The 13,185-nt window shown below is 43.3% G+C and overlaps 1 protein-coding gene across 3 annotated transcripts in view; it reads right to left on the bottom strand.

Annotated features, from left to right (window-relative positions):
- The window catches only part of THRAP3 (thyroid hormone receptor associated protein 3), a 74,973-nt gene that overhangs the window by 4,951 nt on the left and 56,837 nt on the right, over window positions 1-13,185 (bottom strand). For all 3 annotated transcript variants that reach the window (XM_060089496.1, XM_060089498.1, XM_060089497.1), the window contains exons 4-9: window positions 9,878-10,783; window positions 7,627-8,340; window positions 6,519-6,691; window positions 5,676-5,787; window positions 3,986-4,070; window positions 1,659-1,846 (exon numbers count right to left, since the gene is read on the bottom strand). In XM_060089496.1, the coding sequence (XP_059945479.1) occupies window positions 1,659-1,846; window positions 3,986-4,070; window positions 5,676-5,787; window positions 6,519-6,691; window positions 7,627-8,340; window positions 9,878-10,783 (2,178 nt within the window). The remainder of the gene's footprint in view (window positions 1-1,658; window positions 1,847-3,985; window positions 4,071-5,675; window positions 5,788-6,518; window positions 6,692-7,626; window positions 8,341-9,877; window positions 10,784-13,185) is intronic.

Genomic DNA, 13,185 nt, shown 5'->3' with positions numbered 1-13,185 from the left:
GAGTCACGGTCTGTGGTCAACTGGTTTCTAGTTGGGGTCGGGGCCAGTCCTGCCATGTGGTGCTGGAGAAGGGCACCAACCACATCTAAGGTGGCAGAAAGGCTGGCTCCCAGGAGTAGAGAAGGACTTACAGGGAGAAGCCAGCCTGTGTCAGTAACCGATCACTGCCCTCCTCCACTATGGAAAGTACCTTGCAACCCCCCAGCCCACCCCCAAACATTCAAAAAGATCAAAGACTTAACACGTTTGAATCCTACTGGCGCCTTCTAGCATTTACTCTTAAAAAGGGGGAAATCTAAGTTATTGTCATAGGATTCTTATAACTCAAATGTTTGACTCCTAGAAATCAGTGTCGTTTCAAGAGGTTTTCAAACATAAGACTCCAAAAAGCCCCATATGAGTCCCAACACTGCCTTTTATTAGTTGTGTGATCTTGGGTGAGCCATTCTTCAGTCATATGAGAAAAAGTTCTTCTAAACTGAAGTGTGATATACAATGAAAAGTGACATAATTATCATTTTTCTTCTTGCCCCAGTCACAAAATACTACGGTTGCAAGAGACTTGGTCAAGGTTACACAACAAGTCAGAGGTAGAGGCATGTGTCCCAGGGAAAGAAATCAGGATCAGTCATCCAAGTCCAACCCTGAAATGCTTGAGGGGTTCTGCTCCCTTTCCACCAGTGACAGTGCTGAAGACTACTATACCCCCACCTCCATTCCCCGTTGAGGATTATCAGATTTTTATCTGTGGGCAGCCCTGAAAGCTGCTAAGGCTCATAATGTGTAAGTAACTGAGTGGAAGGGTAGACAAAGTGGAACAGAAGATCTGAGTTTTGATGTCAGTTGTTACTGTGTGATCTTAAGACAAATCATTCTGAGCTTACTTCTTTATCTTTCAAATGGGCAAAACAGGTAGCTACTAACTATCCAACTTATCTCAAAGGACTGTTATCAGAAAATGGATACGAAAGTGCTTGCCAGCTAAAGTTCAGAAACACAGAAGTGGTGTAGCTTCTTACAGGAAGGTGTGGGGTTTCAATTGTGCTACCTTTAATGAGACATGATTGAAAAGTCATGGAACATTCAAAAATGTAAATAGAGACAAGACCTTGGCATAAATGCTGCCTTATGAAGTTCAACAATGCTACCTTTGTTTAAAGAATATTTGTAACACCTCTCTTAGAAGTGTCTGTGAAACCAGTTTAAAAGGCATTTAAGATCAACAATCTTGTCCTATCTAGTTCCACCCTGTTTCTCTGACCAAACAGTATTATTATCTGACAACAACTTTGAGCCATTTCTAAAACATAACCTTCCCAAGAAGATTTGTGATGAGAAAGGACATGTCAAAGAACATGGCCAAAACAAATGCAAAAGGAATTCCCCTATGATTTTCCACACTGTCCCTAGAGCCAAATTAACTGCCCATCTCCCAGGAGGCCTCCTTTAGACAAGGATCATGCCTACTTTCATGCTGAAGTTCTATTTTCAATCTAGGGACCTTAATTGACAGTTAAAAAAAAAGAAACTGTACAAGTGGCCATCGTTCCTAACCCCAAGTTCTCTGGCTTGGAGGGTCTGCCATATAGCCTAATGGTGGGCAGACAAAGAAATCCACTCAGGAGTCTGAATGAGGTGACAGACAGGGGCTTACGTACTTCTGCTTCTTTGATCCTTTATGAGTTTTCTCAGTTTTCTCGGCTGATCTTTCCCTCGAGCGGCTTGAGTCTCGGGAATCCACTGATTCTCTTGATTTACCTCGTTTAAGATCTCTCTCTTTATGTTTTTTACGACGTTCGATATCAAGGCGGAGATCAACAGGATCATCTTTGTATTTTCCCTCAGCCTGCCAAAAGAGAAATCAAAATTTAGGTTTTGGGGATTCAGGGCTACCAACTCAACCACCCCACGAGCTGTGGCTTCCACCCCACTGGAGTGGTGCAGAGGAAGCACTGGGAATATGAGGCACCTCGCCCAAGCTCAGGAGGGATACAGGATGGTCCACAGAAGTCGCTTCATGAGGATCCCTACAGAGCCCAAACCAGTTCTCTAAAATAATGATGATGACCTTCTGCATATGCCACACACACACATACACGCACCTCACTTTGCTGTTTCCCTCTGTGGCCCAGTAAAGACTGGCTAGCCGACAAGTTGAGAAGGCCAAAATCAACCCTGGAAGGTGTTGGTTAGGCTGGCTCAGGCTTAGTCACCACCAAGAATGGAAATGCTGTTATCTTCCCCTACCTACACTGTGGCAGCTGCCCTGGGCCTATCCTCTACTTGGAATTCTCTCTCAGTACTGAGTCCAATGACAGACAGTGGGAGACTCAATCAGCCTTCCAAAATGTTTAGTTGTATTAAATTTCTCTAGAAAAGGCATATCAAAACCCATAACGAATTCATAATGTGGCAATACCAAGTCAAAGTTTATTTTTTAAAAAAGGAAGGGAGGGAGGGAGGGAGGAAGGAAGGAAGAAAAGAGAAAAAGAAAACCTCTTTCGCTAACTTTCTAGGAAGTGTAACCTATCAGGGTATGTATGTTGCAGATACAGCATGAGCCCAGCAATAACAGTGGCCTTCTACCCCAAACTATCATGCCACGGGCTTTCAACAGCTCTTCAGAATCTCAGCGAGCAGAGGTGCAATGTGGTTTCAGGCACATAATACACTAAGATTTGTCTCATGGAAGTAAAACCTCCCTAGGGACTTCCCTGGAGGTCCAGTGGTTAAGACTCCATGCTTTCACTGCTGAGGGCCCAGGTTCAATTCCTGGGTTCAGGAACTAAGATCCCACAAGCTGCACAGTGCAGCCAAAAAAAAAAAAACCGCAACAAAAAACTCCCTAAAAAGAGGAAGCGATGAGTAGTTCACTTAGCATTAACGTTTTACTTATACAAACAACTAAGCTTTTTGTTGAAATAATTTAATTAACAGGAGTGGTAGGTAGTAAGTTGGTTTATTTTATCACATGGTTTTCTTTTGACAGAGGGAATGGGGCCTCTGTACCCTCCAAAGACAAAAAAAGAGAGAAGAAAAACGCAGCTGCAGCTCCCTTAGGCAGTGCCCACAGCACCTCTAATGAGTAGGCTATGTGGGGCAGAGAGGACGGAATCTCTTCTGATGTTTCAAAACCTTGCATTTCACATGGTTAGTGCCAAGCCGGTGGGTACTTGGAGAAAAAAGAAAAGGGGGATGGGAGAGAAGAGAGATTGTGCAAGAGTGCCTCTCATTACATTCAACCAACAAGACAAATTTACTTGGAAAACTTGAAAATTACTATTTTTAGAAAAGGTTTCAGCAGCATCGGAAGAGCCATCTCTAATTTTAAATTACAACTCTATATGGGAATGGTGGTCAAGAAATACTAAGATTTTTAAGAACCCAAATCTAGTACCTCATAGTAAAAGACTGCACACAAGCTTTAACCTCTTAATAACAGTGTTTACGTGCACATCATTACAAATGTAGCTGGGCTATCAAAGCAATGCTTAGCTTTAAAGTAACAGTAATCGACAGATGATAGATATGGTACAATGTTAGAAAAAAATCTGGACTAGCTGCTTAAAACAGTCTACTAAGTTAAGATACGAATATTTCACTCTTCTCTGACATGCATGTCTTTTTGAAATCATGGTTGGAAATAGTGCATGTATATAGTTGATTTGATAATACTTACAAGCAGAAAAATATCACAAAAAGTTTCTTCTCTCATCATGGGCACTTGTTCCAAAACTCCTCTCTTTTTTTTCTCAAGCTCACCTCAATAGACTTTGGGGTCATTTACCATATTCTAACCACTTCACAAAGGTTGTTGATACATTTAATAAAAATTAACCCTTTGTAGTTCATTTTTAGAATTATGCCCATCCTTAAAAGAAAAACACAAACTTAAGTAGAGAGTAATTTAAACAAACACATTTCTGTCAAGTTCATGCCCAACGCACTCATTTTGTTGGAATTACTGATCAAAGCAACAGTTCACCTTGTAGCCAGGTTCCCGGGGACTTTTCATTTCGTCATGAGCCAAACCATGTTTTCTGAATGTACTGGGGGAAATGTCTATCCTCCTAAAATTGAAAACACAAAAATTGTTTAACATTCCATAGTGTGAATATAGCACCTCAGTTCGTAAGTAGAGTGGTGCAAATCATAGGCATTCCTTTTTATTACACTTCTGTTGTTTGCTTATATACTTACACTCTCCCATAGATGTGCATGCGTATGTGTGCATGCACAACACATACACACACACTCTCCCTCCCTCCCTCCCTCCCTCCCTCTCTCTCTCTCTCCCAACTTTCCAAACTCAAACAGAAAAAAACATCTTATTCCACCCAGTACTGTTACAGCCAGGAAAACAGACTCACCTACAGCCATGCCTATAATTTCAAATTCACATCAAGATTATCTATGCCCTGCTAACTTCAAAAAGCAGTTTTCATCTTGGGAATTAAAATATAATGGCCCTTGGGACTTCCCTGGTGGCGCAGTGGATAAGAATCCACCTGCCAATGCAGGGGACACAGGTTCGATCCCTGGTCCGGGAAGATCCCACATGCCATGAAGCAACTAAGCCCATGCACCACAACTACTGAGCCTGCGCTCTAGAGCCCGTGAGCCACAACTACTGAAGCCTGCGTGCTTAGAGCCCGTGTTCCGCAACAACAGAAACCACTGCTCAAGGAGAAGCCTGTGCACTGAAGTGAAGAGTAGCCCCCGCTCGCCACAAGTAGAAAAAGCCCGCGCGCAGCAAAGACCCAACGCAGCCAAAAAAAAAAATTTTCATATTTAAAAAAATACAATAAAAATAAATACAATAAAATAAAATATAATGGCCCATTATTCACCAATAGGATGAGGTCTAAGTGAGAAACAACTGTCTGGCATGACATAAATCCCAAAAGACCCTAAATCCAAGACTGTTGTGCAAACATGGTCCTCCTACCTACTGCAAAGGCTCAAGAGCTGACTGTTAAATACTTAAAGACCAACTTTGTTTCTAGACAAAGTCCCTATTTGCTGAATGAATAGTCTCCAAAACCGAGAATGTTTAAACCTCTGGGCTTTTAAACCCTTTGACATAATCCTATAAGCTCTCCCACCTCCAGCCCCCACCTGCTGCAAATTCTTCCAAAGGAAGGACTAATATATGAAATACATGGGTTGCTTAAAGAAACAGTATCTAGGGCTTCCCTGGTGGCGCAGTGGTTGAGAGTCCGCCTGCCGATGCAGGAGACACAGGTTTGTGCGCCAGTCCGGGAAGATCCCACATGCCGCGGAGCGGCTGGGCCCGTGAGCCATGGCCGCTGAGCCTGCGCACCGCAACGGGAGAGGCCACAGCAGTGAGAGGCCCGCGTACCGCAAAAAAAAACAAAACACATCTACTCTATGTAAAGAAAGCTCACAGTGATCTTGGGTTACTGTCTGCCAGCTCCCAAGAATACAAGGGTTCATTTATACCAAAAGGGCTGTTTTCCTCAGGCCCAAAGTGAGAAACTTATAGTCATCAAAGCATACCCTTTCCACTACAAACCACCACTATCCTAGAGCCTGGAGGGCGTTACCTTAAATTCTGCTGATAATGCAACTAACAAGTTGCAAAAACAAGACAAGTTTATTATCTGATGAGCAGACTTTTATGACCGCCTCTAGTGTAAGGCTGAGGTCCTCACCTGTGAATCTCTGGGCTTTTCTTGTTTTTAGCTGCCTCCTGCTCGGTTCCTCTCTTTAGGTATTTAGTAAAGCGTTCATGCAATGTCATTCCCGAGGACCCAAAGTGATGCTCTGTGGGGAGTCAAAGAAAAACATATCAGGCTATCAAAGGCACACCCAACATTCAACTCGTGTGCATGGACCTGCAACCAGAGATGTGACTAAAGTAGTCAAGTCCATATAAAAAACATATTAGGAAGAAGGAAAAATAGCTGGTTCAGACAAAATCCAACGTCTGATTTCCACTGTAGGACATGGATACAAAGAGAGAAACTAGAGCTTACTATCCTTTGATTCAGAACACCAGCTCCTGCTTGAGTTCCAATTTCAGATGGAACCTGTAACTGGCCCAAACCCAGCTTCTACATCACATTCCCCAGCCTGTCCACCTCCATTTGCCCAGGAGATGGCAAAATAATGTGGGGAAGATATCCATACCCCAAGATCTACAAGAAGCCTCTAGAGGATTCTACCTACTAGACAGGAAAAGACAGAGGGGCTGGGAAAGCCACCTTTCATACCTCCTTTTCAAGCAATTTAAACCTTCACATGAAGGATTTTACCTATTCTCATGATCACAGGTTACCACTAGCATTTCATAATGTTCAGCTCTGTAATTAAAAAAATGGAAACTTCTCCCTGGAAGAAATTTCCTTCAAGCTAGCCCCTAGCTTCAAAGGCCCCTATCAATGAGATAAAGATCCCTGATAGACTCCCTCATTCCCCCACTCATCCTTCTGCTTGTTAGAGAGGAAGCTAAGCACGTGGAAAGGGAGCCTGAGCAGGCTGGCGTCTGCACTCACCTTTAACATGGTGAACGATGGTCACTATATGCTGGGCAAACAGTTCTGAAGGGCTCCGCTGAGACTGAGCTGACTGTATGTGCTGGAAAATGGATCGAAATTCCTGTTCCTTTTTGTTGCTATGAACTAGATCCCGACAAAGCTTTCGTTCCTGAGCCAGTAAGCCACTGGGTCTGAAAAAGAAACACAGGGAGGCCCAATGTAACAAGATATACAGAAAGTCAGAACGTTTAAATCCTGAAAATGAAAAGCGTGCTTTAAAAGAGTTAAATTTATCTGTAAAGTTCCTTTCTTAATTCCTACCAAAGTAAAAAGTAACCTCAATGCACCGTAACTATGGAAAAAGGCATCCAAGCTCTCTCTCTTCCCTTTTCCCTGTTGGAATTTAATAGGAACAAATGGGTAGGATGAAGCATTAAACCTCAGTGATTCTGTTCTGGGGGTCTCTGCTGGTTTTAACAGATAACAAACAGGAAGGTGTTTTAAAAGACCAACTAGTTTGGCCACCCAGGGCCACTCAGTGAAGCAACACAATGCAGCAGGAGTGGGATGTGGCTAGAATGCTGTTCAGGAGACTTCCAACTGGCTTTGCAGTTTTTACACCACATAAAAAGCAGCCTGGGCCTCATCACTCTTTCCTGAAGTTCTCCTGCCCCCAGCCCCAACTTTAAAACTGTTACATTATTTCATGAAGACCTGTAATAATAGATATTGTGACTTAGCTAAGAATGGAAAAATGGACCCTGCATGGCTCCACAGGCAAAAGACATCTCAAGCACATTTAGGAAGGCAACAGGACGGGGGTGGAATGGGGCCGGCAGGGGGGCTTACAATGTGATGAATAGAGTGCAAGAGAGAAGCAGAGGGGACCCAGCATCAAAAAAGCCAGTCACTATAGTCTAAGATGCTTCACCACTATGATACTGCCCCCAACATATAACCGCTCAGTGATGCACACTTCTCCACTGAAAACAGAGACACGAAGGTATCCACACTGAAAATGAGACAGCGGGGAAATACATGAGGGGCCTGTCCTCGTTCCAGAATGACCTCGGGGAGAAAGGTTAGGCTACTAAAGCCCTGAGGGTCAAGATGGACTACAGCTCACCTGGCAAGGTCCTCATCAAAAGAGTCCATCCGGACATTGACCTGGGCCTCTCGAGTAATGGAAAAGGAAGACTTCCCCGTGGAAAAGTCTCCTTTGGCTCCTAGCTTCTCTCGGCTCTCAGAGGTCTTTCTCGGGGGAGGTGATGAGCTTTTCTCCTGGACTGCTTTGTAAGCAGTCACTCGGAAATTTTTTTCAGGCACAAATCCCCTGTGCCCACTTTCGGTTCTCTTGGGTCCTCCCCGATCCTCCTTTTTGGATCTCTCTGAGAAAGACTCTTCCTCCAACTCCTCCGTTTTTCTTTGCTTTTCCTTCCCTGGAGGTGCGTACATCAGGCCCTCCCATTTGCCTGACTTTTCCTCCTCCTGGTTTTTGTTTGCACCTGCTACAACTTTCGACATGAATTTGGGTTCATCATCAAACTCAGATTCCTTCCTTCCTTTACCCTTGTCTTTATCTTGATCATCCATCTCCTCCTTGTGGAAGTCAGCCATCTTCTTCTCAAAGTCATCTCGGAGCTTATATCTTTTAGGAGACTGGCTACCCCGAAAAGGCTTCTCAGTATCAGTTTTGGGAGCAAATGGATCAGATTTCATTTTTGTATCACCCAAGCCCGCATCAGAGAAGCTCCCTTTCTCTTTCATTTTCTCTTTATCAGTATTTGTTTGTTTCTGTTCCTTATCCTTTCCATTCTCTGTCTTCTGCTCATCTAGATACCTAGTTATGAAAACACAAGGGAGACACACAAGAGGTTTCTTAAGCAACTTGATCTAAAATAAACTAGCACCATGTGCGTACGGTCTTAGGTTTTTGCTTCTCTAACAAGCATGTCTTGTGGATTCCAGTGTTACGAAAGGAGTCTTGGTTACCTTCTATTCATTTCTAAAAAACTGCTCTTCACAGATCTATGAACTTGGCATTTAAGAGAAAACTATATGGTCTATGGAGTTGTATACTATAAAAACAAACAAAAAGAAAATAGCAAAGGCAATTTTTAGGATACTGAAAAACAAAAACCTACTTACCTGTAAGTGGTCTAGGAAAAAAAAAATTTAAGGTCTTATCCGACCTTCACTCAGTCACTTAAAATCTGCTTTCAGCAAAGTTAACATAGAATGTTCAACCTTGGACTGTTTTGCTTTTATACAACTCACATTTGGAAATACAAGTCTCAAAAGAGACTTCAAATTTGCTTCAAGTCACCTAGAAGATCTAAGTATGAATATACTGCAAACACAAATAAAAACAGAATACATGTTAATTGGGGGAGGGGGCAAAAACCATCCTACTCATTCTTATGGAAAAGCAGAGCTCATGCCCAAGTGTTCTAATGAGATTCACAGTCCTGGCAAGGAACAAAACTTGTATTTCAAAGCCGACTTACTGAAAGCTGCAAAGTACAGATTCTGAACGTCTCATTTGTACCATGAATAGAAAAAGTCTGATGTTACAGTTGCATTAATATGGCAAAAAAGAACCAAAGGACAGCAGGGCAGCAAAGAATATGCTAATAAAAGGAAAAGGTGGGGGCAGGAGGGGAACCACCTGCTCTGTAAGGCCCTCTTAACAACCTGGTCCCAATACAAATTCCCTGTATGTCTCTGCCACCCCAATCCATCCAACCACATAAAAAAAGATTCAAGTTCCAACTCAGCGTGTCCCCCAGGGTAGAAAGACAGAGACACTGATACGTCCTCTCCTAATACACAGCCTGGTTGGCTTCTACTGGGACATACACCCACTTTGTGATTTTAAAACAAGGTCTTCCTGGACTAAGCCTTGGACTTTCCCATTCTGCCCAGTCTCCTCAACTGGAGGGTGTGAGGGTGGGAGGGTACAGCTCTTTACCATGATGGACTGACGCAGATCGACCACAGGAGATGGTGGGTCCTAGAGGGTCTAACAGCTCCAACAGCCATTTATTTTGGTAAAGACCACATTTTTTGATGGCTGACCCACAAATCTCTACTGTTCTCTGGCTTATACTGGTAGAATCCAAGGCAAACTTTAAATGTGAAAACATCATTGCAGAGTAGTCTAAAGAAACTTTATGCTGCAATACAAGTTCAGAAAGGCAGGAAAACTAGAGTTAAGCTAAAGGTTTCCTGGGGTGATGCTTTAAAGTTTGCTAAATGAAAAGTTAAGGAAATGGGATTACCTTATTACCATTAATCAGAGCTCTACAGATCACATTACAACTAAACTGCCAGCTGGTGAGATAAAAACAACCAGACAGGGGAAACAAGATACTTGCCTCTTTGTATAGGCTGCTCCGCCTGGAGCAGCAGCCTCCTCTTTCTGAGATGAGCCATATGTGGAGCCAGTGGCCGGTGGACTCTTACCCACGGGGCTCTTTTTGGATGGACTCAAGGACCCCGAGCCATGGTCAAACTGACCTTGGTGTGTCCCAGCCTGGTACCCAGCACCACTCTGCAGAGCTGAGCCCATCTGGGATGTGCTGGAAAGCGGAGGGCTAGGTTTGGGCACAGGGCTAGGACGAGGAGACCGCCTCCTCACCACCACAGACTGGAGGGGGCTTTTGAGAGCCGGGCTTCGCTCCCGAGGACTCAGCTCAGACACGGCTGAGGCCCGTGATGCAGAACCAGCACTGTATGTGCTGGCATCTGGCCATGGCTTTGAGCTCTCAGACGCTTTTGTGTCTTGAGAGGTGCCTCCAGAGAACGGCTGCTCCTTGGCCTCATCTCCCTGGTTATCCCCGGCAGCCTGAGACGGCCGGCTATCCTTGGAAGAAGACTTTTTCTCCTTTGCAGACTTGCGCTTAGAAGATTCAACTCGGCTGTGGTTGGAGGAAGAACGAGAGGATGAGGAACGCCTTGACCTGTCAGAGGAAGACTTATCGGAGTTTCTAGAATGGCTCCTGGACCTTGGTGAAGGGGACCTTCTCTTTGGGGACCGGGATCGGGAACGGCCCCGACGAGGACTGTACGCCTGCCGATAATTCTGCCAATTTGAGCGGTAGTTTCCATAGCCTCCTCGGTTATACTGGCCCCATGGATAAAAGCCTCTGTTGCGCCCACGGAAATAATAGGGCCTTCTATAGCCTCTGTTGTGACCTCGGAAATCCCGATTCTGATATACTCTTGGGTGATTTCTCTCTCTGTTATGAGCTGGAGAATATGATCTGGAACGAGACCTAGAACTGAAAGAGGGGCAGGGGAAGGAAGAAATGTTTGAATTTTTGACACAAGCATTTTTACTCAAGAAAAACCTGCCAACAAAGAGGTAAATCCCTCTTCTTATGTATCATTTAATTACAGTTGTTTTCAAACAAAAGGTACAAACCTAAATAATTAATTCTACTCTTATGGCCACATTAAGTACAAAAATAAAGAATCACTAACAAATGAGACACTGAGATGCTTCATTAATACTGTAGCACATTCTAAATGGAGATGTATTTCTATAGTGACTGAGAGAATATAAAAATGTTCCTAATGTAGTAAACTAAACAAACACCATTTTAATATAGTATACTAATTGCTAAGAGTTCCACAGGCACAGAGGATTTTACAGGTAGGTCCCTGGGTCACTGGAGGTGATCCCTGCATGCTGTGGTACCCAGACAGGTAACTATTCAGATCCTCTGGCCCCACACTGCTTACTCCCCATCCTATCCAACTCTCTCTGTCTGTGCAGGGCTAATTTCTTAGCTTCCACTAAGACTTGGGGTTGTATAAAAAAAGTTACAACAGGGGCTTCCCTGGTGGCGCAGTGGTTGAGAGTCCGCCTGCCGATGCAGGGGACGTGGGTTCGTGCCCCGGTCCGGGAGGATCCCACATGCCGGCTAGGCCCGTGAGCCATGGCTGCTGAGCCTGCGCGTCTGGAGCCTGTGCTCCGCGACGGGAGAGGCCACAACAGTGAGAGGGCCACGTACCGCAAAAAAAAAAAAATCCTGATCATAAAAAAAGTTACAACAGGTCTAAACCAAAGAATGCTTAAATAGGGACTTAGAGAACTCATCTGTTCAAAGCTTAAAAGAATTTTAACTGAAATCAGATCAGCAAAACATACAAATATTGTTTTTTTTTTTTTTTTTAAACTGGGAATCTGGAAATGGTCTCATTACCTAGGTCAAGTTTCTGTGGCTGAACTACAAGGTCTTACCCAGGTGCCACAAGAGGGCACCATGTGACCATAAGACACCGAAACACACAAGAGGGTAGCAAAGAGGAACTACAAAAACAGTCCCACACTTGCCCATCTTTAAGGTCAACCTAAAGCCTAGTGTTGTTCTTCTTCATTTAACAATACAGAACTCTAATTTAGCAAAGGTACATTTCCAGACCGGTGGGGATTCAACAGTAACATAACTCTGTAAAAATTACATGTTCACAAATGCCAGGCTTGTCAATGACAGGGAGCTGTTTCCATCAAAAAGCCAAAAACTGTATTTGTTGGTGTGGAAAATCCAGTGGTGTTCTTTGATACCACTTGTCGTGTCAACTATGATATAGAGCATTAATTAGTCACTACTCCTAAGTAGTTAACTAGAAATATGTAAAATTACTAGAAAACTCCAAAAATATTTTCTTTACATATGTAATAAAAACCCTTCAGTTCATAAGCAGGGCTTCTCATATCAGACCTAACTGGAAACAGATGCAAATGTGACAGGTTTTAACAACTAAACAGAATGTTATTTTTAGAAAGAAACTTACACTTAGAAGATAAAGTGGGATTGGTTTCCCACTACTTACTACCCACCACGCTCAGGTTCTTTATCTACTCCAAGAACAACAGGAACCAGTGAAGATGCAGCATAGTGATGGTTGTTAATGGTTGCTATTTAAGTACAATTAAAAAAAACAAACTTACCTTTCACACTTTTCATTCGAAAACAGAACAATATAAGAAGGAAGGGAGAGGCAGATGCAGCTATGAAACTGAATATGACCCAGTTTAATGGCTGTACTTGAGGGAGGTGATGCACCACCAGCACTAAGGAGGGTTTTATTCATGTTCCCATCCTCAGAGGCTACTGCTGCTTCTGTCACCAATTACTAGTGAGGGCCCTGTGGCATACTGCATCCAAAACCCGCAGTCACTGCAGAGATGCAGGAATATGAGTCTCTGCAGATTGCAAATTAATTTATTTATGAGAAGTCATTTAAAAGGATACAACAGTCTGTGAAATACAAGGAAACAACCAATTTTCTCCAATTCTGTAGAACTCAGCAGTTAAGTTAATTTAAAGGCATGGTTTTTCAAACTCTCTGGACAGTATACTTTCCTTGTAGGAGAGGGAAAACAAAAGAAAAAAATCACGAAACAGATAAGCCAGAATTAAAAATTGAACATCCAGTGGCAAATTTATCTGTTTCTAAAAAACAGAGAAGTCAGACTTGAATCAAATATAAAAACATGTTTTCTAGTGGAGATATTCCTCCAAAATAATCTTCCAGGTATTAGGACAGCACATGGAGTGGCTCTAGACCTACCCCAGCACATATTGCCTGCGTAAGATATCTTTCCCTCATTTGCCAAGTTGATGACCATGCCAAATGATCTGTAGAATAAGGAGAAGCAATCTGTCCAGACAGA

The sequence above is a fragment of the Mesoplodon densirostris genome, chromosome 2 (genome assembly GCF_025265405.1).
Source record: "Mesoplodon densirostris isolate mMesDen1 chromosome 2, mMesDen1 primary haplotype, whole genome shotgun sequence".
Taxonomy (NCBI): Eukaryota; Metazoa; Chordata; class Mammalia; order Artiodactyla; family Ziphiidae; genus Mesoplodon; species Mesoplodon densirostris.
This window is presented reverse-complemented; position numbering and strand designations above follow the sequence as displayed.